This window comes from Actinia tenebrosa, unplaced genomic scaffold (assembly GCF_029948245.1).
Source record: "Actinia tenebrosa isolate PJP-AT-01 unplaced genomic scaffold, QUT_ActTen_1.0 PGA_scaffold5__44_contigs__length_20552954, whole genome shotgun sequence".
In the NCBI taxonomy this organism is placed as follows: Eukaryota; Metazoa; Cnidaria; class Anthozoa; order Actiniaria; family Actiniidae; genus Actinia; species Actinia tenebrosa.
In genome coordinates, this window is record NW_028292582.1 from 14527535 (window position 1) to 14555332 (window position 27798).

The 27798-nt window shown below is 37.0% G+C and overlaps 2 protein-coding genes and 2 long non-coding RNA genes across 6 annotated transcripts in view; 2 read left to right on the plus strand and 2 right to left on the minus strand.

The window, feature by feature from the left end:
- Positions 1–10177, plus strand: part of LOC148906653 (cell adhesion molecule CEACAM2-like) — a 28752-nt gene extending 18575 nt beyond the window's left edge. Inside the window, exons 5-7 of the mRNA XM_089038520.1 lie at positions 3090–3230; positions 3427–3609; positions 9873–10177. Coding sequence (XP_088894646.1) covers positions 3090–3230; positions 3427–3609; positions 9873–9946 — 398 coding nt within the window. The 3' untranslated portion in view covers positions 9947–10177. The remainder of the gene's footprint in view (positions 1–3089; positions 3231–3426; positions 3610–9872) is intronic.
- LOC148906656 (uncharacterized) lies at positions 1527–18252 on the minus strand. The gene is made up of 3 exons (XR_016121458.1): positions 18143–18252; positions 2570–2744; positions 1527–1637 (listed from the first exon to the last, which is right to left on the minus strand). It is a non-coding gene; the product is annotated as an uncharacterized LOC148906656 (long non-coding RNA).
- LOC116293089 (uncharacterized) overlaps positions 1537–27798 on the plus strand; it is an 85184-nt gene continuing 58922 nt past the window's right edge. The window contains exons 1-8 of one of the 3 annotated variants that reach the window (XM_089038513.1): positions 1537–1660; positions 1938–2078; positions 17319–17519; positions 17796–17936; positions 18016–18318; positions 18419–18559; positions 18756–18986; positions 19093–20171. In XM_089038513.1, coding sequence (XP_088894639.1) covers positions 1985–2078; positions 17319–17519; positions 17796–17936; positions 18016–18318; positions 18419–18559; positions 18756–18986; positions 19093–19166 — 1185 coding nt within the window. In that variant the 5' untranslated portion in view covers positions 1537–1660; positions 1938–1984 and the 3' untranslated portion in view covers positions 19167–20171. Of the gene's footprint in view, positions 1661–1937; positions 2079–2487; positions 2794–16763; positions 16951–17318; positions 17520–17795; positions 17937–18015; positions 18319–18418; positions 18560–18755; positions 18987–19092; positions 20172–27798 lie in introns of those variants that run through there. The other 2 variants (XM_089038514.1, XM_089038515.1) reach the window with 2 other exon arrangements.
- On the minus strand, positions 10351–16766 carry LOC148906657 (uncharacterized). The gene is made up of 2 exons (XR_016121461.1): positions 16281–16766; positions 10351–11072 (listed from the first exon to the last, which is right to left on the minus strand). It is a non-coding gene; the product is annotated as an uncharacterized LOC148906657 (long non-coding RNA).

A 27798-nucleotide genomic window follows, 5' to 3' on the forward strand; every position in this document is an offset into this window, starting at 1 on the left:
ATAGTTATTAAAGATGCGAATTATTTTTCTTCAAGAAAATTTTTCTCGGAAAGAAATTCCGAGCTCCAGGCGGGATTCCAACACTTGACCTTCTGTTTGATAGTCAGACGCTCTAACCAACTGAGCTATTTCCACTTCGAGAGGTTTTCGAACAGCCGTCCGTCCTAAGTGATCAGGCTTAAATACCATCTACACCTCCCTCACCAACAAGAGGTCTAGTGGCTCAGTTGGTAAGGGCGTCCATTTTGTTTGGTTGCAGTATTGATAACCTTATTGGTTATTTTGTCAATAAGAAATTGGTTGAAATGGCTGTTTCAATTGGTTATCTATTTCAAACTTCATTTGAAGATGCCTAACATTATTTGGTACTTTTCCTTTTTGCGTTATAAGATGTATGTAAATGCTTTTGAAACCATGCACTTACAGGTCAAGAGCATATATAACTAAACTGTTGCATTTAATTAATAAACACTTACTGAATATTAATGTGTACAAGTAAAAAGCAATCCAACGGCTCAATAGGTCTATTTTTTCGATGATTTTACGATATCAATATATTTAGCCCATGAAAAATAGAAACATTAATAGCTGTGGGTTGTAAAACAACATAATTTACGGTTTTCTCTCACGAGGGAGATAAAGCAATTGCAATTATAAACTTTATTTGTTTTATTCCAATTATAATTTCACTTATTGTTATATAAACATTTTACTATTGAAGATATGACATAAGCTTGCTGTTTTTTACTTTTTTCCATGGAAACAAGTTTTCCCTTTCCTATACCATCTCATTATACTGACTCTCCCATAACACAATGTGAAGGAAAAGGATAAATCAATCCGCAGCACTTCACTTTCAATCTGAAATGACTAGTAATGAGTGATGATATTCCACTATTTTGGAGATGACGTCTCACGCATATGTCAGCAGCGAGCTATTGTTCTGCCACCAAAAACAAAACATCTGTAAGCAAGCTGAACTGACGAATCTAGTGAATACTAGTGGAAGAAAGACACAGCCATGGAATCCCTGTGGATCACCAAGAGTTTTGTCGTCCTTTTATTGTTATACTTCAATTCTTCTGCTCAAGGTAAGTGTTAATCAAATGGATAACCAAAAGCAATAACACAGGCGACTCTTCAACAGCCTGAATATCTCTATCTATTGAATATAAGCGTGTCAGATCTGTGAAGGATCGTGATCCCTATCAACACTGACTGAGATCTGTCTGGAGCAAGTATAGGTAATGAAGGGTTATTTATGTATGCTCGTTTGCTCAGAATTGTTTTTGAACAGAACTTATCGGGATTACTAAATGTCGAGAACGGATTTCAGATATTTAATTGCTCATAAAAGTTTATCATGATTTAAAACGTGTCCGTACATATATCGTAAAGAACAGAATTCTGGCAACAGCTTTATACCAACACCATCATTCTTATCTTGCCAACTATAGGTGCTCCTAAGATAGTCGCTCCTTATCCAAATAATGTTTACGCTATTGAAAATCAGAAGACACAAGTTACCTGTGTATAGTGGAAGACACAGTTTCCAATCCAGATGAGATAATATTTGTGAGGAAGAGTCGTTTTGGTGACGTTGAACCCATAAGAGATGAAGGACCTGATGGACGCATCTATTATCAAAATGAAACCTTGGGTTAGTGATCATGAGCTCAAAGAGATTGCCTAAATCATAATATTGTTCAATTCTAATGATGAAAAAAGCACTAAAAAAACCTAGGTTGAACCAAAAAACTACTTTTAAATTTGATCAAAACCTGAAACAACCTCTGGTTTGACCAAAATCAGGGCAAGGTTAACTCACACATCGAACCCTGAAACAATCACTTGACTAATCAAAGTCAGGGCACGGCTAATTTACAAAAACCCTCACATCAAAGAAGAGACCTAACAAACTCTGCTGATATTTTTAGATGGTGGAAGAAAGTTACGTGTGACTCTGCATTTTAATGAAGTCATAATGAATGATGATTCAAGAAATGGTGGTTATGAATGCCAAGGACACACAGGAGGTAGTCAACATGAATATGGATTCACTGTCACTGTTATTGAAAGTAAGTAAATTTGTTTTATACAATCAATCATCGGTTGAATTCACACTTTGTTTTTGCTGTCAAAACCTTAAAATTTAATCAAACCTCAAAACCACTGGGCTAATCAAAGTCAGGGCATAGCTCACTAGAGGATGGAATCCTGAAACACCCACTGTTCTGATCAATATATGGGCATCACTTACATACATATTAAACCCAAAATGAATAGGAGAATCAGGATAAAAGCCCTCACACCAAGAGATAGACATCATGAATTCTGCTAACGTGATGCTGAGTCAGTCCAGAAAAAAAACCTGAAACCTCTGCAGAGGTGAGACTATACACTACCCTTGATTTAGAATAACTCTGTAAAATCTTCATCTTCACGACATATATGTTTTACATGCTTGATACTATTTGATTATAACAGGAAGTGAGCTTCCAGGCATTGAAGTCTCTAACAATGTATCAGCAGAATTTGGAGATAATATCGTACTTAGTTGTAACCTTACCATCAGTCAAGCCGCTTCTGCAAGTCAGACTGAACTAACCAAGCTGATGTGGGCCAAAGATGGTCGGCTTATTGAAAAAGTTCTTTACCCAAGAGAACAGTCCCTTAAATCCCTCAAGATTTATGTGGACCGTCCTGAAGTTGGTGGTATCTACTCTTGTCACTTGACATCCAAGCTAAGAAAAGTCAAGGAGTATAATGTTACTGGTAGCATCTATGTGTCAGGTATGAAATGTTTCTAATCGAGAGTGTTGGGGAACGAATCAACTCAGTTGTAATGTCACCGTTACTAACAAAGGCCGCGCGTTAATGACAACCATCGGCAAGTTTACCAGGGCAAAAGATGGGAGGGTTGTAATCGCAACTGATGTGGTCGGTACATATATATTCTTGTTACTTGGAAAACTATTATCGTAAGAGGTCAGTTCAATTACTCATATGGGTACTGATACATAGTTGTAGAAAACATCGGTAAAAAAAAACTTACAGCAACATGATCGTTACTGGAATTATTTCTGTAGTTCAGCCTAGATTTTTCCCTCAAAAGAAAGAAGAAAAGAATGTGAATCGGCTTGTGTGCACTGCTCAGGGAAATCCACTGGTAACCGAATGGAAAAGAAAAAGCCTGCTCAACGATGACATCTCGGTCATTCATATAAAAGGTATGGATAGATGAATGAATGAATAGAAGGGATAGAAGAGATGGGGAGTGGATTGGAGTATGGATAGATGGGACGGACGGACGGACGGACGGACCTGTAGTTCGATAGAAACTATTACGGTTTTGGATGTAAAAATCAAACATTGTGTTTTTCATTCCCAAAAGTATAACGCATTGTTTTCTCTCATTATTATCAGATAACTCATCCAAAGGAAAGTACGTTTTTTCTAACATGGATGGCTTCAAGGATCACACCTTGACCATCTATGACGTACAACCTAGAGACGCCGGCCAGTATTATTGCTGCATCAAGAACATCACAAGTCCCAGACCCCCCGATGATATTAGTAATTGTCAGATCTTTGACGTCCAACCTCCAGGTCAGTATCAGTCTGTCATCGTATTATTAAGTTAGCAAAATCTCAACATACTTATAATACCAGATATGCTTCAACAAACAATCTTTTCCCTCCACCATCTCGTACTAACTATGGCAAATTTATGTTCCGATCTGCAATAACCAAAAATGGGTTAAAAACAACAAATTACTGACTGCATTTAAATCATATTTAAAAAGACACTTAATAAGACTACTATAAATTTGATGTTAGTTACCTTTTATCTTATTAAAAACATGTATATGTATATATATATGTATATTGATATATAATTATGTAATTTTTTTGTAAATAGCATATATGTTATATCTTAATGTAAATCCATTTCCAATTCTTCTTGTATGTAATAGCTATCATTAATTTGTATAGGAAATCGCACGATCTCGAGTACAATTTGGAAATTAATAGTCACGAGTAATGTTTTGAAAGTTCTTGTAATTGCACGAGCCTTTAGGTGAGTACAATTAAAGAACTTTCAAAACATTACGAGTGTCTATTAATTCCAAATTGTACGAGAAGATCGTGCGATTTTTTGTTTACAGTTCACTCAACAAAATTTCAGTAAAAAATGCGAAGCGACGCCGTTCATCTTTGTCTATTTGGCGGCCGATTTCCAGTCCATCGTGCAACGGAAATGCATAAAAAAGATTAGTTCTTACGGCTTTAAAATTTTATTTATGCTTTTTAAGTACAAAATGATAGAAAATAATTGTTTTGACATTGTTTTGGCCGTGTTGCCATAGCGACTTAATTCGGTACTCCTACGGAGTACAATTAACGCTATAATTGTACTCCTCTCGACCAATCAGAGTCGAGTAATTTTGTTGAGTGTACTATAAAAACTGTAATTGGTATAATATACTCCCCCATCTTGATCCTCATGACGAGCTACACGGCTTAGTTACCGGCGTGAAGCAGCACTTTCAAAGTGCTCGTCTCAGATTTCATTTCTATTCATTGCATAGGGAATACTTGCGTAATGCATGTCATCGTACTGATTAACACAGCATGAGCACATAGCATGCCAGGGATTCCGGATGTTTCGAGTTGGATACCGAGTTCGAGTTCGAGTTCGAGTTCGAGTTGGATTTCGAGTTCGAATTCGAGTTACCATGGATAAATATATTATTTATTTAAACTATTAGATTCGTCACCTCGAATATTCAGGGATACGATGACGAACCATTGCGTTAACAACGAAATATATTTTGCAGATATTTTGCTTTTACAGATGTAATAAAACTTAATATTTACATGAGAACATGAATAGAGTTCACGAACAGCTACAAAGTTACTCAATGATAATAAAAGAAAAGATATCTCCGCGAATCAGCGGCCATCTGTTCATGTCATAAGTCATTTCGAAAAAAACAAACTCGTCCTTATTAGTCCGCAGCCGCTATCATTGTCGTCGCACAACGCTTCACTCCCTTGCCCCATTGATCGTTCCCCGTCCCCGTCACACTCGTCCCTCTGATCGATGATTTTGCTGTAACTTGATAACTAGAAAAACGCAAAGTTACAAAATTAACTTACACGAGGTTGAAACTGATATTCGGATATCTGTTCACGAAGTAGCTTTTTCAATTTATTATGTATAAGAATATAAGAAATACTCTGAAAAATTTCACCAACATGAGCAAAAGGAGCTATGCAGATGTTGTTTCTAACAAAGGTAAGGCGGAAAATTCTTTCAAATTGTTTATTCAAATTTATCATTTGTGTCCGTAATCACGTGGATTTGTCTCTACTGTAGGGACTGTAGGATCGTCCCAAAACATTGGAAATATGGGTGTGAGGTGAGAGTTAAGTGTAAAGTTTTTATTGTTATTTTCATTGAACAAATACTGGGATAAGGTTTAAGAATAAATCCTAGTGTAAGTTTTTGTAAAAAAAATTCTACTGTCATCGTTGCTTGGTACGATCCTTATCATTATGACCCCCAACGCTGCTTTTAGTTTTTTCATACCTGTCGATGATGCTATTTGAAGATTGCATGTTGTGCAGTTTTTTAATGATCAAAACGCCTGTGTTATCTAAAGAAAATTTCAAAGATTTATTCAGTTAAGTTTAGTCTTTTTCTCGGAGGAATTCTCTGAATACACATAAGCCGGAATTTATTGGACAGGCTATTAGCTGGCTTTTTAAAAAATGGTGGTCTTGGGGTGATGGCTAGCAAGATAAGACTTTTTTAAGTAACAATAAGTAGTTCATATTTTTTGTTAACGGATGACGCAAACTCAGGTTTGACTTCTATTATCTATCTTTTCTGAGAGCATCTATAGCCTAGCCCAAAAGAAATACTATCAGTATCGGCTTTTAGACATTAGGCTCTTGAAAAGTTAACCGACAACAATGCTAAGAACAACAATGGGGTTTCCGTTGACTGAAAACTGATGAAATGCGCCCCTCGTCCCCCCCCCCCCCCCCCCCCCCCCCCCCTCGTGTGCGAGATGCAGAGCCACTACCATATTTTGTTCTGCCGATCATTAACTAGATACCATTGTAACAAAATTTGCTTTTTTATACCGAGGAACGCGTTTATTGTCAACGTGATGGAAATGACAGGGTAGACAGTAAGGAAATTAGGAAACTGCGATTATCTACCGATGTATCAGCACTATCACTAGCTGATTACATAGCGGCATATATAAAGTTATCTGAACGGGCGTTTTCTTTTATGTATTATCATCACTCCTACGTTTGCACCACTTTTTCTTGGCTTTTGATGGCATGAAAATAATTTTAAAACTTCTTTTAGAGATACAAATTCATTCCATACTAACTATAGGCTTGACAATCCTAAGAGGTCTGAATCTGAACCGGAAATTGAAATTTAACCTCTTACGCCAACAGACACCATAAAATGTATAAGGTAAAAAATGATCATGCATTAGGACGTGACGGCAGCAATATGTCTAAGGGTAAAACAATAGAAATTTTATTTTCTCTGAGGAGTAAATTTTCTAACTCATGCAAAAGCATTGAGTGAAAAACCGCTATCAATCCACATATTTCTTTCTATAGCGCACTTGAAAACCCTCCACTGGCACAAAAAAGCGATTGGGTTGGAAAAAAAGTGCATTTTTTTGACTGCCGGTCATTTAGGAATTCGTGTTGCCTTTTGACCGGCAGTCGTGTGGTGATTTCTCTGTCTCACTGAATTCATGGCTTCGTATTCTATGTCGGGCATCGACGAAAAGTACAATATGAGATCTAAAACGTTTTTCGTGTTCGCTTGGGGTAATAGAATAAAGTTAGAGTAGCTTGGAAGCGATTGGCTATATTTCCAGCTAGATATAAACAAAAATTCTTGACTGCCGGCCATTTAGTAATTCGAAGGCCCTGGCCGGCTGCCGGCCATATCGACACAGCGTTTAACGTTTAATAAATGAACCTCTGGCAAAAAAAAATGTAGATAATACTCAGTGGTGAGTGGAATTTGGAAAGTCTGGGTTCGATCCATATAATTTTATATGAATTCTATATTGTACTAATTATAGTGTATATTTAGTCAAATAAACATAACAGCAAACAAAAGAATTAGAGTGAAGTAGTTCTAAATACGCTAAAGCATTTTATACCACTCTGTCATTTGTAATAAACATCTTTCGGGCATTAACATGTTAAACAATATACCAGCTATATATAACGAGTGAGTGGTTTTTGTATGTTTATTTTCGAATTAATTCGCGAATTAAAGTAGTAGACCCAGAAAGGAAGTCACAAGATATCTTCAGGTTTATTTATTTCGAAATTCGCATTTCGAGTTCTTTAAAAAAGATTGATAGAAAATATAACGGTAAATTCCCACTGGCTAGTGATCTTGTGCTATTGAGTAGCTATTTATGACGGACTCAACTCGAACTCGAACTCGAAGTCCAACTCGAAGTCCAACTCGAACTCGAACTCGAAGTCCAACTCGACGTGTTACGACTCCCAGCATGCCACTATCAATGGACGGCACATTACATCACTGAAACAATATTTACGTCGTTATAAGATATCATGTGACTCTACTGTGGCGCTTTATTTGAAAGGGTCACTGAGAACGTTCCGATGAACTTATTGCCCAAGATCAAAGGATTTCAGGTTTTTCTTTCACATTATCACTACCTATCTAACCCTTTTGCTGTTATTTTATGTATGTGATGTGCGTTTATTGTCTTTGTATTAGATCTGTAGGCAGCATTTATGCTTAGGTACTTGTATACCTGTATAATTTGCATGCTTACTTAGGTCACTGTCCGTGTTATGTATTAGATCTGTAGGCAGCATTTATGCTTAGGTACTTGTATACCTGTATAATTTGCATGCTTACTTAGATCACTGTGTTTTGTGATAGATCTGTAGGCGCATTTATACTTAGGTACTCGTATACCTGTATGATTTGCATGCTTACTTAGATCACTGTGTTTTGTGATAGATCTGTAGGCGCATTTATACTTAGGTACTCGTATACCTGTATAATTCGCATGCTTACTTAGATCGCTGTCCGTGTTATGTATTAGATCTGTAGGCACATTTGTACTTAGGTACTCGTATACCTGTATAATTTGTATGCTTACTTAGATCACTGTGTTTTGTGATAGATGTGACTCTGTTTCTGTTTTGTACATAATACGTCTGTTCTTAGCTTGTGTTGCTGGTGTTGTTCTTTTGGGAGCGGGTTAAAGGTATATATTTTCATAAATGTTTATTTCAATCAAATTGTTTCATTGGCATTTTTAATGCTAAAGGTAATAAGTGATTATATGACAAGTATATTGTTTTGGGTGTCTTATTGGGACTTTCATAGCCGAGCGACCTATTTGTGCGAACGACTTGGTTTATAACTCTAAATAGATCGAGTGTAGGCATATTTACAGATGCTTGATGTTTTTGACTGGCATTCGTCATCTTGACATCACGGAAATCGGATTAACTATCATCTGTAGCAACCAAGACTACATGCTGTTTACCGTAAAATGGTCTCTCCAGCTCGTCATGTTTCACCCATGTTTTTTTACTATTATTTAAAGTCGCTGTCGACTTGAAAGTTCACACTATTTCGACAACCACACACACTGTACCATGAACAACACTCTGGTAATTTTTTTCCTCAAAAAATCTCGTATTTTATTTCAAAATGTATTATATGTATATACACACTTGTAAACATTTATATGTGTGTAAATAAACAAAAGTTCAAAGTTCAAACTGCTAGTTCTAGGGGGTCGTAAACAGGTATGCCAGGTAAATGGTAAATGGAGTGTTGTCTTCAGAGAGCCGGATCGGCTGCGGATTTCCTCAGAGTTACATTCTTGGCCCGCTCTTCTTCCTCTTGTACATAAATGGTTTACCAGAGTGTCTAAGGCAAACAATACCTCGTATGTTTGCTGATGATACTAATCTGACAGCAACTGGGAGATCAATAGAGGAAGTTGAGGAAGTTCTTGGTTTGGGGATTGACCAGTTTTTGTCTTGGGATGAGCATGTTGATAGCATATCAGAGAAAATCTGATTGGCATACATAATGCTATAGTACAGCCGCATTTTTACTACTGTAGTGAGGTATGGGACACCCTTGGTGAAGGTCACGCTAAAAGTCTTCAGAAATTACAAAACAGATCTGCAAAAGTAATCACTTATACGAGTAATGAAACTCCCCACCAGGAACCTTTGAAAGCTCTAGGCTGGGAACCTCTCAAAAACCAAAGAGAGAAAACAAAAGCCAAGCACATGTACAAAATACTTAACGGAATGGCACCTGACTGTCTTGTAGATCTCTTTACAAAACAAAAAAAACAAAGCGATACAAAATTACAACTTAAGGGGCTCCAGTACCTCACTGCAGTTACCTCTTCCCAGAATTTGGTAAAAGAAGCTTTACTTATGATGGGGCAAAAGTCTGGAACTCCCTACCAGAAAACTTAAGAAATCGTAAATCACTGGCCATATTTAAATCTGAAATTGCCACTCACACTCTATCTATTTCTTAGTATCTATAAATTAATTTATTACTTAATTTACTATGTATTATTGTAGCTTAATTAACAGTTATATATATGTTATTTTCATTATCTTTATTGATTATTGATTAGAATATAAAATAGTATTAATTTTTCATTGTAATATTCATCCACACGCCCCTTGTGGAAATCAGCTTCAGTTAATGGGTCAAGTGTCTTTAAATAGAGTGAACCTACCTACCTACCTTTTATCACTATTTCCCTTTTACAAATTTACTTGATTTTCCGTCTCAGTTTCTGTAGTTGGCAAAGCAAGTCTCACGTTTTCCATCATTCTCCTCGACCTGCTGCTGAATTGGTTGCTGTAATGGTCACGTGACTACTCCACCAGGTCACGTGATGCCTGAGGATGGAAGTGTATCCATCATTTGATGTGTGCACTCTTAGTCTTACTGCTGAATTGTATTGAATGCCTTCATTGTACTTTATATAAGATAGTTAGCAGTAGTTTAGTTTTTTAATTATCTGTAAACAAAATGAATATGTTTGAGTTTTCATTTGTGTACTCCAACAAAACAATAAAATGGGAAAAGATCTTAGCTTGTGTGATCTTTTAGCTCGTAATACTAGTCTTTTGAAAACCATCCCTTCTCAGGTGAACAAGCGTTACTTGGCGGGCTATATTTCAGTAGTATCGCACCGACCCAGGAATCTTGTCTCAACAGGTGATTTGCATGTGATGTGAAAGCAAAGACCACAAGATGACTCATGATATAGTCTCGAGTATAGTTTTATTAACGATATTGGATCATTCACCGACCTACTAACAACATGATCACTAGCTACTTTTAACAAGACTTGTAGACCAACTAGTAACTGCTAGTCACACACTACTGAAAAGGTTGTGAAAAACGCTTAAACCTTTCTTCATAATAATCTGTTTGTAATGTCACGCCATTTCTGTCATGACATACAGGTCAATACTAAACAGGCGTCGTCAAAATAGTCCAAGTGAAATCAAAACTTTGACATTTTGGTTTCTTCATATACTCCTACTTGCAAGAACGTTGTCATACGAAAATAGAACATTAGTGATTTAGTGAGAAAGAAATTATATTAAAAAACAAAAGAAGATCACTGAAGGTGAACTTTTTCTTTTGTCTTTTAATGTATTCTTTTCTCACTAAATTACTAATGTTCTAGAGTGGTCACACTAAATCCGTGAAACAAATACTAATTTTTAGCACTAAATAGTGATAATTAAACAATAGAAAACAAAGGATTCTGTATGAAATAGTACTGATTAGTACTATTTAATGTTCACGGTTTTAGTGCTTGCACTCTAATATCGTATGACAACGTTCTAGCAAGTAGGTGTAACAGTATGTCTACATTCATTGTTGCGTGACTACTGATTAACTGTATTGCTTTACAAATATAAGTCCTGTGAGTCAACAAGAACAGTGTAGAAGTTCACCATGACACCAACAAAACCTGATGATTCCAAAGAAAATAAACATAACATAACATAACTTATTATATAATTGCCAATGAAATATCTAATTTTCTCTATTTCCAATTTTCTCTATTTCCCCCCTTACTTCATTGATAATTATATAATAAACAGAATATTACATGGCCGCTGGGAGATACGATCTCCGCGAGCCCATGTAATACATATATTTAGGCACTGCCTAAAAGCGGAGCTCCCGATACGGAAGTCACAGGGAGAACAATTTGAATGAAACTGAAAGGTAAAAATACGATCGAGGAATAAATCTTCAATTATTTTTTATTCGAAATGATGATAATTTCTCCCATAATAAAAACCATGCAGTAAAATCTAATCAAAATGCACTACATGGTTTTTTGTTTTTTTGTTTTTTTCGCGAGTATACTCTCCCACTTAGGAATTTTGTACACAACTTACCACCACCCCCAGGGGCTAGTTTTGTTCTTGGAAGATTCTTCGACAAAAAGTTTTCCAAGGCCTACAGTTTTAGGCTTTGAATCTCTTTTACTTAAAGAAAAACGAAAGCTAACTACAGATAATATAATCCAATACGATATCAAGTTTAGTGGAATTTGCCTCGGATGTCTTTCATTGAAATCGAAAATCTGGAGATTTAGGACAAATCAAGACCAAAAAACAGACTTGAAAACTGGTTAAGGTGAGCAAAAAATGAGGTTTACTTAATAGGTCTTTCACAGTTTTCCAAAAACAGAGCTTACATTCATTTAAACAATTGACAAGAAAAACTGAGACAAAATAAAAAATAATGCAAAAGGCAATGCAAAATACAAAATGACTCATTTCTTTGGCAGTAATATTTTTTAGCTTTTTAGAGTGAAAGTCTAGTAGGTCTTTATACAATAACATCTTTCAACAACACAAATTTAAGCTCATTTTTATAATCATACTTGCTCGAACAGCTTAATAAACAGTTGAATATTTGGTAAAAATTTATATTTCATTTAATGATTAAATAAATTATCTGTAGAAAGATATAAAATTATTGAATGAAAGTCTTTTTTGTTTTGCCGATTGGACCCCGCAATAGGAGGCGAGCAAAGCTTTTTCTTTAACGAAAAACATACGATAGCTTTTTAAAAACAACCGAATTGTTAAAGATTTACAAAGCTAAATAAAGGACGAATATTTGGTTGTAATATGCTCTTCATGTTATATTTCCTCCCGCATTAAAATAAATTAAGCTTATCGATAGAAATATAAAACGTTTTGAGAGGAAGTCTTTGATTTGTCAATTCGTCGAGAAAAATGATTGTCAAAAAAATATATATATACATATATACGATTGTTTGCTAAAAAAAAAACACACTTGAATTCTTGAAGATCACTTCTTGATCCATCTTTGAATATATGAAAGTTTTTTAAAATTGTTTTTGGTCTATAACTTGTCCTAAAGCGATTTTTTTTCTGTGCATTTGAGAGCCGCATTTGTGAGTAGTTTTGCTTTGACATCAAGCGGTATTCCTGTGTTTTGTACAGGGACGGACGGATGGACGGACGGACGGACGGACGGAAGTGACGTCAGCCAAGCCATGAAAAATCAACTCGATGGTTTACCATTTTTTCTTAAGTATGGGGCTCCGAACGCAACGTAACGTAACATAACATAACATTCATAGCGGAGCACCAAACTTAAGGAGGCTGGAAAGTGTTTTGTGCTCTCACATACAGTCACAATTATGAACTAAAAAAGACTGATACGGTTATAAATATGACAGCAAGTAAACCAAGGGAGCACGGCAAATGCGCGCACGCGCGCGGTTTTGCAAAGTTGGGTTTCCTGTGGTGATGGCGTAATTTGTTAAAGGAAGACCGTTATAGCAGTTGTCGCGCTTTGGTAGGCTTTGGTATAAATATACACGGGGAGCGAAACTCAGGTTATGTGATCAGGTCTCGGCCAATGACCCCCAGGCAATGCTCCAACGGTCATCTCACATGCTCATCACGGTGTTTTTGGACAGCTGTGTATCGTTCAAAGATACATTACCGTAAGTTTGCATAATTAATGAGATAATTATCAAAATTGGCATTTGAAATTTAAAATGACGTGTGTTTTGTTGTTGTTTTTTGCCTGCGGCAAAAGTGCAGCAAAATGCCAATTTTTTGGTATCGGAACTGGGAAGAAATCTTCCCATGAACTTCTAACTGCAGTAAAAGCTAATGAAGGTGCCAAAAGCCGGATCGACAAGTGCCGCTGCCTAATCATAGATGAGATATCAAGTCGGAGCTGATCTACTTGAAAAGATTGAATACGTCGCTCGCGGCATAAAACAAAACAACAAGCCATTTGGAGGGTTGCAGTTGATTGTTACCGGAGATTTCTCTAAATTTCTCTATAGTTGGATTTCTTCACAATGACTGGAGTAAAACTCCATTACTTCGTCCATAAACTTAACAGAAGCCATTTTATTCACAAAGAGAGAATGTATAATGTTTCTGAAAAAAAGACAATGTTGCACATTATGAATTGATTAAGCTTAATCATTCATTTTAAAAACAACAGTACTGAACATCAGGGTTGACAAAAATTTAAGAATTAGATAAAGTACAATTCGTGAAAATAGCAAAGCATTTTTTAAATTAAACTAAGCGATTTAAAACATAGAAAAACAAGTTTTTAATTCATCAAAATTATCAAACTTACGAGTGTGGCCGCAAATGTTCCGAAACAGTCTCTGATTAGTGATCATTAGTCCATTTTTCCCCTTTTTGCAAAAACGCTCGGCCAAATCCAAAAAGACTACACACAAATTACATGGTAAAAAATTTGCCTTTCAGTCCTTTTTTTAAGTCCTGCATAAATTAACTTTCCTTCCACAATCCACGTCAGATCGCTAGGGACAGTGTCCCTGAACGTTTGTAAGAGTTTCACTCCCCGTTTAACTTATTTGTAGCGTTGTGTTATGTGTTATGTTGTATTTTTTCAATAATTTTATATCTTTCTACAGATAATTTAATTAAATATCGAATGAATACGAAATTACACCAAATATTCAACTGTTTATTAAGCTGTTCGAGCTAGTATGATTATACAAATGAGCTAATAAATTTGGGTTGTTGAGATATGTTATTATATAAAGACTTTGTCTTCCACTTTAAAAAGCTATAAAAAAACATTCAAAAACATACAAATGCCAATTTACTGACAAAGAAATTAGTCATTTTGCATTTTGCATTTTGCATTTTGCATTTTGCATTGCATTTTGCATTGCATTTTGCATTGCATTTTGCATTGCATTTTGCATTGCATTTTGCATTGCATTTTGCATTGCATTGCAAAATGCATTTTTTTCTATTTTGTCTCAGTTGTTTTTTCACAAGTTTAACTGAATGTAAACTTTGTTTTTCGAATAATTTTCGGTCGTTCGTGATTTCCGTATCTTTCTCGCGCATGAAAACAGATGGAAAAAAAGTCGAATTTCAATCGAATCTCAAAATCTAGTATTTACAGCTTAAGTTTTCAAGCTTATCGAAAAGTAGTTAAAGAATAAAAATATTTTGATGAAGGATTAGGATCAGAAAACTATTTTTTAACTGATGACACATTTGGTGACAGTTATGATCTCCAGCCAATTTCCTACCAAATCATTTATTTTCTTAATTTCATTGCGGTAAAAATTGGTTCTTATAAAAACCTAAACTCTTAATATGCATAACCTAACATTGTCATGTAAAAGAAGTCAAAGTACTGAGCTTTTGTTTTGCGCACCTTTTCTTAAGCAGTTTTCTAGTCTGTCTTTATATGCTGTGTTCATTTGTCCATAAAAAATTAGGAAAATTTCGAAATTTCGATTTCAATGAAAGACATCCAAGGTAAATTTCACTAAACCTGATATTGTGTTGGATTGTCTGTAGTTATCTTTCGTTTTTTACAGTAAAATTAACCAGGAATTCAAAGCTTAAAAATGTCAGCCATGGAAAACTTTGTCGAAGAATTTTCCAAGAACAAAACTAGCCCCTGGGGGAGTAGGTGGTGAGTTGTGTACAAAATTCTCTAAAGGGGAAAAATAATATTAAGGGGAAAATATTACTAAGGGAAAAATAATCTAGAAAAAGAAACTTAGTTGTTAAGCCTTCTGTAAATAACAAATGTAAGGTAATTTCTTTATTCTAATGACATGTCAATAGACAACCTGTCATTGACCAATGGTAAGTCATTTATAATGACTAGTTCATTAACTCCAGGGTCAAGGATGTTTGTTCATTGACATGGCCTTACACTTCTAATTGGGAAGTACTTTTTGTAGTAAACAACAGCTGCAAATCTACTGTACTTTTCCAGTGAAATCGGGTTTTCATCATGTACAACTTTGTAGATGCGTACTGGAAAAGAGCAGGGTTTTTTACTGTACAAACAACTACTTCCTAAGCCTTTTTCTGTTCACTTTTTCAGAATGATCTTACTTATAACTTTAGAATATCTCTAGTGCAATCTGCTCTATACTAGTTAAGTTAGCGAACACCATCGACAGATTGTTAGGGTCAGCTCTTAGAACTGAGTGCTCGTACTTTTTCCTAAAGTCAACACCTGTCTCAAGCTCTCACTTGACCTAACTGGTCTAATCTAGTTTGACCTAGTATAAACCGGTTATGTGAGGTATTGCGTAAGCTTAGCCCTTAAATACGAGCTCACTCAGGGTTCAGTTCAGTGTAAGAGAGCAAGAGTGAGAGCTGATAGCACAGTGCACAGCGAAGTAGCAGCTAGTCAAGAGCCATAACCAGAGTTCAGATGAGTTCATTGTAAAGTACTACAAGCAACAGAAAATAAAGCAGAAGGAAGCAACCGAAGAACGACCCGAATCTTTGTGTCCGTTGGGAAAGTATTACTCCCCCACTTCCCCTTCCTTAGTCGGGAGAGTATACTCGCGCTAACAAAACAATGTAGTGCATTTCGATTCGATTTCACTGCATGGCTTTTATTATGGGAGTCAGTATCTTCATCTCGAAAATAAAATAATGGACAATTTTTTTCCGATCTTATTTTTACCTAGCCTGCGTCACATCCGGAATTTTCTTCGTAAATACCGTATTTACGATGAAAATTACGGATGTGAAGCAGGCTAATTTTTACCTTTCTCATTCATTCAAATTGGGCTACCTGTGACTTTCGTATCGGGAGCTCCGCTTTTAGGCAGTGCCTAAATATATATATTAACATTGGAGGATTTTACCATCGATGACTCCCCTCTTACATGTTCCTATGAGTATCTCTTAATTCTCGACTCTCAACACCGACAACAAGTAGGGAAGTACTGTGGCATGACTAAACCACTGCCCATAAAGATCGCAGGCAATGCAGCCAATATTCGTTTCCAGGCTTCTCACTTAAGCTCTGGTTTTAAGGCTCATTATACAACACTGTAACTAGGTAACAACTGTCTTGACCTGTAACTTTAATTGATCTGGAAATGCTGAATAAAATAATGAATTATTCAACTTACTATCAATATTGTTTTGTGTATTTTACTGAATACTGAATACTTTTAATAAAAGCTGAATGCATCAAAGATCGACTGTGCAGTGGTTGGCACAGGTCCAACTATGATCAAGATTATAGAGTGGGTAAAGTGCATTGTTTCTACTAATGTGCATAGGAATCTATCCATCATAATATTCTGTCATTATATTAACAATTATATTACACTATTTTGGAGATGCCGCCTCATGCATATGTCAGCAGCGAGCTATTGTTCTGTCACCAAGAGCAAAATATCTATTAAGCAAGCTGAACTGACGAGTCTAGTGAATACTAGTGGAAGAAAGACGATGCCATGGAATCCGTGCGGATCACCACGAGTTTTGTCGTCCATTTATTGTTGTACTTCAATTCTTCTGCTCAAGGTAAGTGTTAATCAAATGGATAACCAAAAGCAATAACACAGACGACTCTTCAACAGCCTGAATATCTCTATCTATTGAATATAAGCGTGTCAGATCTATTAAGGATCGAGATCCCTATTCAACACTAACTGAGATCTGTCTGGAGCAAGTATAAGTAATGAAGGGTTATTTATCTATGCTCCTTTGCTCAGAATTTTCTTGAACAGAACTTATCGGGATTACTAAATGTCGAGAACGGATTTTAGATATTTAATTGCTCATAAAAGTTTATCATGATTTAAAACGTGTCTGTACGTATATATCGTAAAGAATAGAATTCTGGCAACAGCTTTATACCAACACCAACATTCTTATCTTGCCAACTATAGGTGCTCCTAAGATAGTCGCTCCTTATCCAAATAATGTTTACGCTATTGAAAATGAGAAGACACAAGTTACCTGTGTAGTGGAAGACACAGTTTCCGATCCAGATGAGATAATATTTGTGAGGAAGAGTCGTTTTGGTGACGTTGAACCCATAAGAGATGAAGGACCTGATGGACGCATCTATTATCAAAATGATACCTTGGGTTAGTGATCATGAGCTCAAAGAGATTGCCTAAATCATAATATTGTTCAATTCTAATGATGCAAAATGCACTAAAAAACTTCGGTTGCACCAAAAAAAAAAATTAAATTTCATTAAAACCGGAAACAACCTCTGGTTTGACCAAAGTCAGGGCAAGGTTAACTCCGCACACATCGAAACCTGAAGCAATTGACTTATCAAAGTCACGACGGCACAGCTTATTGAAAAAACCCTCACATCAAGAGAGAGACCTAACAGACTCTGCTGATATTTCTAGATGGCGGAAGAAAGTTACGTGTGACTCTGCATTTCAAGGTAGTCGTATTGAATGATGATTCAAGAAATGGTGGTTATGAATGCCAAGGACACACAGGAGGTAGTCAACATGAATATGGATTCACTGTCACTGTTATTGAGAGTAAGTACTTCTCAATTCTAATCGAATCACAACCTGGCAAGAACCAAATCATCACGGATCGTTACATTTTTACCCACAGGAAGCGAGTTTCCTATAGTTCAGGCCTCTGACAATGTAACAGCAAAGTTTGGGGAGCGAATTCAACTCGGCTGTAATGTCACCTTTAAAAAAAAAGGGCCGATAATGACAACCATCGGCAAGTTTACCTGGGCAAAAGATGGAAGGGTTGTAATCGCAAGTTATTGTCCCCATTTCTCATCAATTAAACCTTTGGTTTTGAACGTAAGCCTAGCTGATGTGGGTGGTACATATTCTTGTTACTTGGAGTACCTGCTGAGAGGAATTAGAAAGAGAAACATCACGAAAACTATTATCGTAAAAGGTCAGTTCAATTACTCATATGGGTACTGATACATTGCTGTAGAAAACATCGGTAAAAAAAACGTACAGCAACATGATCGTTACTGGAATTATTTCTTTAGTTCAGCCTAGATTTTTCCCTGAAAAGAAAGAAGAAAAGAATATGAATCGGCTTGTGTGCACTGCTCAGGGAAATCCACTGGTAACCGAATGGAAAAGAAAAAATCTTCTCAACGATGACATCTGGGTCTTTGATACGAAAGGTATGGATAGATGAATGAATGAATAGAAGGGATAGAAGAGATGGGGAGTGGATTGGAGTATGGATAGATGGGACGGACGGACGGACGGACGGACCTGTAGTTCGATAGAAACTATTACGGTTTTGGATGTAAAAATCAAACATTGTGTTTTTCATTCCAAAGAGTATAACGCATCGTTTTCTCTCATTATTATCAGATAACTCATCCAAAGGAAAGTACGTTTTTTCTAACATGGATGGCTTCAAGGATCACACCTTGACCATCTATGACGTACAACCTAGAGACGCCGGCCAGTATTATTGCTGCATCAAGAACATCACAAGTCCCAGACCCCCCGAAGATATCAGTAACTGTCAGATATTTGAAGTCCAACCCCAACCCTTACTCCAAACCCAGCCCCCATCTCCACTCACTACCCCACCTCCAGGTCAGTATCAGTAGTCTGTCATCGATAATCACGTGACATGGTTAAAGTTAACAACTGCTTTTATCACTATTTCCCTTTTACAAATTTACTTGATTTCCCATCTCAGGTTCTGTAGTTGGCAAAGCAAGTCTCACGTTTTCCATCATTCTCCTCAACCTGCTGCAGAATTGGTTGCTGTAATGATCACGTGACTACTCCACCAGGTCACGTGATGCCTCAGGATGGAAGTGTATCCATCATTAGACCAAAGTAATTCCTTGTCAATGAGATAAAGTGCACTCTTATTTTTAGTGCTGAATTGTATTGAATGCCTTCATTGTACTTTATATAAGATAGTTAGCAGTAATTTACTTTTTATCGGTAAAGAAAATGAACATGTTTCAGTTTTCATTTGTGTACTCCAACAAAACAATAATATGGGAAAAGATCTTAGTTTGTGTGATCTTTTTGCTCGTAATACTAGTCTTTTGAAAACCATCCCTTCTCAGGTGAGCAAGCGTTACTTGGCGGGCTATATTTCAGTGGTATCGCACCGACCCAGGAATCTTGTCTCAACAGGTGATAACATAACTTATTATATAATTACCAATGAAATATCTAATTTTCTCTATTTCTAATTTTCTCTATTTTCCCCCTTACTTCATTGATAATTATATAATAAACAGAAAATACGTGGACGCTTGGAGATCCGCGCGCCCATGTAATATCCTCTAATAACATAACGTAACGTAACGTAACGTAACGTAACATAACATAACATTCATAGCGGAGCTCCCGCGCGAGCCTTCGCTGGTAAGTAGGGTGCTCCGCTCGCGCGGGCCTTCGGCGAAGAAAAACCGTTTCTAGCCTCCTTAAGAAAAAATGGTAAACCATCGAGTTGATTTTTCATGGCTTGGCTGACGTCACTTCCGTCCGTACGTCCGTACGTCCGTCCAGGGGAGGAGGGGGGTTGGACACAGCGCGCGAAGCATCAAGGGGCAAAAAGTAAAACTAATCTCTTCATTGGCGGCCGGACGTCGAGAAGTGAAGAGCTCACGAGATAAAACTTGATGTAAACAAACAAGGGACCCGAGGATTGTCAAAAGTTACGTTTATGGAAACACAGAAAGTTAGTAAGCTATTTTACGAATAATGTCTTACATACATATTCTCGAATAAATGAATAAAATTTTAAAGGTAAAACAATTAACTATTTGTGCCCTAGTTTTACGAAGTAAAGATGTTCGCACGAAAATGAGTTATCTCAACTCAAATGATAGCTAGGAATTTGCCTATTTTTATAATTGTTTTTAAAACAAAAATTGAAAGTATTACTAAATCCTACTACTTATGAAAACGGAATGCTAGCAGAATATGGGTTACTCAAATAATCAAATAAAAGACAAAAAATATTTAGCAAACAGCCAGTGAATTGGTTTCAACTGAGCCGTACAATACACTAGAAGTTGAGAAACCAAATATAAGTTTACTAAAACTCGTATGATAGGGGCGAGATGGAAACTATGAAAGTATAATAGATTGTTGAGTGTCGGCAAAGAAAACCTTTCTCTTAATTGAGGAAGCTACTAGCTTGTCCGCTTGTGTGTGCAGAGCCAGACGAGAGCCGGACCCTGTAAGCCCTGCAAGTGTTACAGTTTTTATGTAAATTTCTCATGAAAAATTGGCATAAGTTAAAAAAGAAAAAAACAAAAACACAAACCAAAAAAAAAAAGAAAACCAGAAAATCTCTAAGAACAAAGCGAAATACAAAATGCAAATGCAAAGCAAATGTCCGTGTATCTGATCAACAAAACGTCTACGGTCTTGGTGGTCAACACTGAGTATGGAGAATTCGGGGTGTGATTATTAAAACCTTTGGTCCTGTAAACAATCAAAATTTTAAGCTTTCTCAAGGAATCTTTCAACATAATTAAATAAAATATTAGGACAGAGTATAAGGACATTAGAATATTAGAAAAGGATATATTTGTTTGTTTAACGACAAATTCCTTCCTTTTTCGGTGAAAAAGTGCCAACCTATAAACGAAGAAGTAGTTCTATTGCATCTAATTTCACTGTTATACAGCTGTACACCTTTTCCTTTTCCCAACAAAACAAAAACTTCAATGGAAATTCATTTTAGAAAAACGTTTTGCAAGTGGTGTTGAAAAAGAACGGAAAAAGGGCCCATTTGGAGCATTGAGTGGGTTCGATGAAGTGTGGAGAAAGTAATAAGAGTATATGAACTACATCAAATAGTTTATTATACCATCTGAGACCTTAAATATCACTTAAACGACTCTAATTTTTAATGCGAGAATATACAGCAGCTACCACGTATGTGAATGATCCTCGGCTGATATTATCTTGACATTTTAAATCTGATCAAATTGGCTTTAAGGATATATTTATTCTCTCTCAAATGTTAGAAGAACTAACCCAGCTGCAACGACGAGTACCTCAAAAAGGCATCACTTTGAGTCTCTATATTTCAAAAAGTATTGGGGAGCCCTCATACCACATGAAAGGAAATTTCCTCCATTACTTTTCGTTATAGTTTCAACACGAGATCCCATTTATTTAAAGAGTAAACGATAGAAATATGAAGCAAGCAGTTTCAGACAAAATGAATCGAGATCAAAAATAAACACGAAGACGAATGAGCAAAATTTTGAAGTCAAACTTTTATAACACCTTCAATATGACATGCACTTTAATCCTACAAGATTTCATTCCAAAAGCATACAAATAAATACTACAAAGTCTAAGAAATCTATCACTTGCCTTTTCATTTCTCTCCGCCATTTTTGCCTTTCCCTCTCCTAAAATACAGGGCTGTGATTGGCCAATTTTCGCTACCGTGAAGCTTCGCGCGCTGTGTCCAACCCCCCTGCCGTCCGTCCGTCCGTGTACACAACACAGGATTCCCGCTTGATATCAAAGCAAAACTTCTCACAAATGCGGCTCTCAAATGCACAGAAAAATATCGCTATAGGACAAGCTATAGACCAAAAACAATTTAAAAAAAACTTTCATGTAGTCAAAGATGGATCAAGAAGTGTTCTTCAAGAATTCACGTGTGTGTTTTTTAGCAAACAATCGTATATATATATATATTTTTTTGACAAGCATTTTTTTCGACGAATCGACAAATCAAATACTTTCTCTCAAAACTTTTAAAATATTTCTATAGATAAGCTTGATTTATTTTAATGCTGGAGGAAATGTAACACTGAGAGCACATTACGACAAATATTCCTTCTATTTAGGTTTGTAAATCTTTAACAATTTGGTTGTTTTTAACCAACTATCGTATGTTTTTCGTTCAAGAAAAGTGCAGCTTTGTTCGCCTCCTATCGCGGGGTCCCATCGGCAAACCAAAGAAGACTTTCATTTAGTAATTCAATATCAAATATTCAACTGTTTATAAGCTGTTCGAGCTAGTATGATTATACAAATGAGCTTAAATTTGTGTTGTTAGAGATGTTTTTCTGTAAAGACCCAGAATTTCACTTTAAAAAGCAAAAAAATATTCAAAAACATTTACAAATGCCAATTTAATGACAAAGAATTTTGGCGTCATTTTGTATTTTTCTCGACGAATCGACGAATCAAAGGACTTTCTCTCAAACTTTTGATATTTCTATAGATAAGCTTATTCTAATGCTGGATGAAATATAACACGAAGAGCATATTACAACAAATATTTGTCCTTTATTTAGCTTTGTAATTCGGTTGTTTTTAACCAGCCATCGTATGTCAGTTCGTTCAAGACAGCTTTGTTCTCCTCCTGTCGCGGGGTCCCATTGGCAAAACAAAGAAGACTTTCATTCAATAATTTTATATCTTTCTACAGATAATTTAATTAAATATCGAATGAATATGAAATTACACCAAATATTCAACTGTTTATTAAGCTGTTCGAGCTAGTATGATTATACAAATGAGCTAATAAATTTGGGTTGTTGAGATATGTTATTATATAAAGACCTTGTCTTCCACTTTAAAAAGCTAAAAAAATATTCAAAAACATTTACAAATGCCAATTTACTGACAAAGAAATTAGTCATTTTGCATTTTGCATTTTGCATTGCAAAATGCATTTTTTTCTATTTTGTCTCAGTTGTTTTTTCACAAGTTTAACTGAATGTAAACTTTGTTTTTCGAATAATTTTCGGTCGTTCGTGATTTCCGTATCTTTCTCGCGCATGAAAACAGATGGAAAAAAAGTCGAATTTCAATCGAATCTCAAAATCTAGTATTTACAAGCTTAAGTTTTCAAGCTTATCGAAAAGTAGTTAAAGAATAAAAATATTTTGATGAAGGATTAGGATCAGAAAACTATTTTTTAACTGATGACACATTTGGTGACAGTTATGATCTCCAGCCAATTTCCTACCAAATCATTTATTTTCTTAATTTCATTGCGGTAAAAATTGGTTCTTATAAAAACCTAAACTCTTAATATGCATAACCTAACATTGTCATGTAAAAGAAGTCAAAGTACTGAGCTTTTGTTTTGCGCACCTTTTCTTAAGCAGTTTTCTAGTCTGTCTTTATATGCTGTGTTCATTTGTCCATAAAAAATTAGGAAAATTTCGAAATTTCGATTTCAATGAAAGACATCCAAGGTAAATTTCACTAAACCTGATATTGTGTTGGATTGTCTGTAGTTATCTTTCGTTTTTTACAGTAAAATTAACCAGGAATTCAAAGCTTAAAAATGTCAGCCATGGAAAACTTTGTCGAAGAATTTTCCAAGAACAAAACTAGCCCCTGGGGGAGTAGGTGGTGAGTTGTGTACAAAATTCTCTAAAGGGGAAAAATAATATTAAGGGGAAAATATTACTAAGGGAAAAATAATCTAGAAAAAGAAACTTAGTTGTTAAGCCTTCTGTAAATAACAAATGTAAGGTAATTTCTTTATTCTAATGATATGTCAATAGACAACCTGTCATTGACCAATGGTAAGTCATTTATAATGACTTGTTCATTAACTCCAGGGTCAAGGATGTTTGTTCATTGACATGGCCTTACACTTCTAATTGGGAAGTACTTTTTGTAGTAAACAACAGCTGCAAATCTACTGTACTTTTCCAGTGAAATCGGGTTTTCATCATGTACAACTTTGTAGATGCGTACTGGAAAAGAGCAGGGTTTTTTACTGTACAAACAACTACTTCCTAAGCCTTTTTCTGTTCACTTTTTCAGAATGATCTTACTTATAACTTTAGAATATCTCTAGTGCAATCTGCTCTATACTAGTTAAGTTAGCGAACACCATCGACAGATTGTTAGGGTCAGCTCTTAGAACTGAGTGCTCGTACTTTTTCCTAAAGTCAACACCTGTCTCAAGCTCTTACGTCATATTTGACCTAACTGGTCTAATCTAGTTTGACCTAGTATAAACCGGTTATGTGAGGTATTGCGTAAGCTTAGCCCTTAAATACGAGCTCACTCAGGGTTCAGTTCAGTGTAAGAGAGCAAGAGTGAGAGCTGATAGCACAGTGCACAGCGAAGTAGCAGCTAGTCAAGAGCCATAACCAGAGTTCAGATGAGTTCATTGTAAAGTACTACAAGCAACAGAAAATAAAGCAGAAGGAAGCAACCGAAGAACGACCCGAATCTTTGTGTCCGTTGGGAAAGTATTACTCCCCCACTTCCCCTTCCTTAGTCGGGAGAGTATACTCGCGCTAACAAAACAATGTAGTGCATTTCGATTCGATTTCACTGCATGGCTTTTATTATGGGAGTCAGTATCTTCATCTCGAATAAATAATAATGGACAATTTTTTTCCGATCTTACTTTTACCTAGCCTGCGTCACATCCGGAATTTTCTTCGTAAATACCGTATTTACGATGAAAATTACTAATTTTTACCTTTCTCATTCATTCAAATTGGGCTACCTGTGACTTTCGTATCGGGAGCTCCGCTTTTAGGCAGTGCCTAAATATATATATTAACATTCGAGGATTTTACCATCGATGACTCCCCTCTTACATGTTCCTATGACTATCTCTTAATCCTCGACTCTCAACACGGACAGCAAGTAGGAAAGTACTGTGGCATGACTAAACCAATGCCCATAAAGATCGCAGGCAATGCAGCCAATATTCGTTTCCAGGCTTCTCACTTCAGCTCTGCACGTGGTTTCAAGGCTCATTATACAACACTGTAACTGGGCAAGAACTGTCTTGACCTGTAACTTTAACTGATCTTGTTATGCTGAATAAAATAATGAATTATTCAACGAAATATTAATAATGTTTTGTGTATTACTGAATACAAGGAAATGGGAATAAACAAAATCTTATGAGATAAGTCAGAGTAGTAGTAACACCTGTCGAAAACCAGAATAGCTCTGTTTGAGGTTGGCATAAGCAGCAGTAAGGGGGACTCGCGAAACGCCGGCATTGCCAAAAATCACAAATCGAAAAACACCAGGGGGGGTGGGGTTTTTGGAGCAGTGACGAGGCCCTGCAGGGGGTCTTGCGCGATCCGTCGGCAGCGCGAAAAGTCCCTTACTGCTGCTGTATTTGGGTACCGCAAACGGAGGTTAAGATATTCCTTAGATATAGATGGACGCCATCAAGAGCATACGAAACAAAACTGTGCGTAAGCTAAGAACTCAGGTGTTGGATCGCCTGGACGCCGACTTTGCCTTCACAACATTTATGGAGGGAGATACAGATGAGACGATGAACGAAGAAAGAGCAGAAAGAATTATCGACATGATGCCCGAAGGTAACTACCGTTTGGAGTTGACGTTTATAAAGTATTTAGACGGCGAGTGGATAATCGAAAAGGGCCGTAATCCTATTCGGGCGTCAGGTAAGCAAAACCTGTTTGTCTTAAGTGAAAATACGCGCCCGGGAGCGTTAGTAGGCATTGACATGATGTTTTACGAGGTCGCTTACCCAGTTACTGTGGTCATTTACGGTGCGTACGAGATTAAGAAGCCCGACGTTAAGGAAGCTCAAACCAATGCGACATCCAGGTAACTGTGTTGCGAAGTTAGTAAGAGAGTTCTTTGAGGACTCCACCCGTGGTAGTAAGTTAACTTTAAAGAGAAGAGAAGCCATCAGGAAATGGGAAAAAGACACACATAAGGCCGGAGCCACCATAGACAACATCAAGAAGTTAGAGACTGCCTTAGAACGCCGCATACACGTAAAAGATATCACTGACGGGTTCATTTACCCAGGTACGCACAAATACGGAGGTAGAGGTGCCCCCATAATCATTTACCAACACAATGGACACGCTTGGCGAGAACTTAGGTTCCCCAAAAAGAAGGAAACTAAGGTCTATAAAGCTTCACCATTGACAGAATTAGTTCATGAAAACTCCGTTTGGTTGATGGACGCGGAGGGAAGTCAGTTTATGACGCAGGATGGTACTCTTTACCGCCCCGAAATTGAACACCAACGCATTCAAAGTGCCTGTGAAACCCTAGGGGAAGACTTCTCAGACGAGGTCCTTAGCTCTCGTAGTTTGGACTTCTTAGCCGCAAAGAAGAGGAACGGATGGAAGTCCACGCCTAAGGAATTCGCCGACATAGCCAAAGCCTGCGTAGAACACGGTCATGGAGGTCTGTGGAACATGGAGTATGACGAAAACGAATACGTCTCCTTAGACATGAAACACTGTTACCCCGCAAGTTTTAAAGGATTGGGGGATTGTAAGGAGTATTATGACCGCTACGGACATCCAGACTCACAGTTCTTTCGTGTGTCCTTAGACGGCAGCTATGACGCTCAAGCTACGGGGTTTGTAAGATTAACCTCATGGAAGTTAGCAAAGGGCTTACATCCCATAATTTACGCGTGGTACGGGAAGCATCTACAAGAGAAAGAATGGATACCGGTGCCCCTATTGAAGTTCTTTGAAGAGCGCGAACTTTTAAAATACACAGCGCATGAAGCCATACTTTGTCACAGCGCCTTTACGCATTGGCTCCCAGAACACAACCCCACAGCACGCGTTGTCATAGGAAAATTCACGCAGGGCGCAAAAGAAGGAGAAAAACATATGCAGCGACGCCTGATAACAGACGAAGGCGAACTAAGCTTCCTTATAAAGCGCGCACATGATGAAGGAACAATGGTGTCTGTAGAGAAATGGGATTACCTTGTAGATGATAAACTACACAAATGGAATGCACTGTGTTACTACCAAGATCACAGACCGCAATATTACCATTTACACGCCAGTATGTTAGCATATGCGCACATTAACCTTCTTGCGATGCTGCTACGGTTCGACAAAGAGGACATACCACGTGTAGCCACGGATTCCCTGTACGTAAAGCCCGAAGTGTTAGAAAAGATGCAGGAGTTCTACACCGAAGACGAGTTAGCGGAAAGTGGTCAATGGCGCGTTAAAGACGAAGAGATAAAAGCCTGGAGAGAACGTGTGGAATATCATGGTGGACACACAAAAGGCGCCATTACCCCCACAGAAGAGCCATTACCGTTAGTTACGGACCCCATTTCCTACCAACGCTTCTCTTACCTTTACGGAACGGGTGGTAGTGGTAAGACCACCAGGGTTTTGGAACTCTTTCCAAAAATAAAGGTGTTAACTCCTACGCATCGTTTGGAAAGGGAATTAACGGAGATGGGTTACGACGCGCAAACCTACCACAGCTTCTTTCGCTGGAATGGCCAAAAGTGGATACCGGAGGCAGTACACGACATACCTCCGGTAATACTTTGGGACGAGATTTGCACCGTTCCCTTAGAAATATTGCAGGAGTTCGTAGACTTCCTAAAAGGGAAATGCCAGGTGATATTTGCTGGGGATCCATGCCAACCTCCTCCAATAGCCGG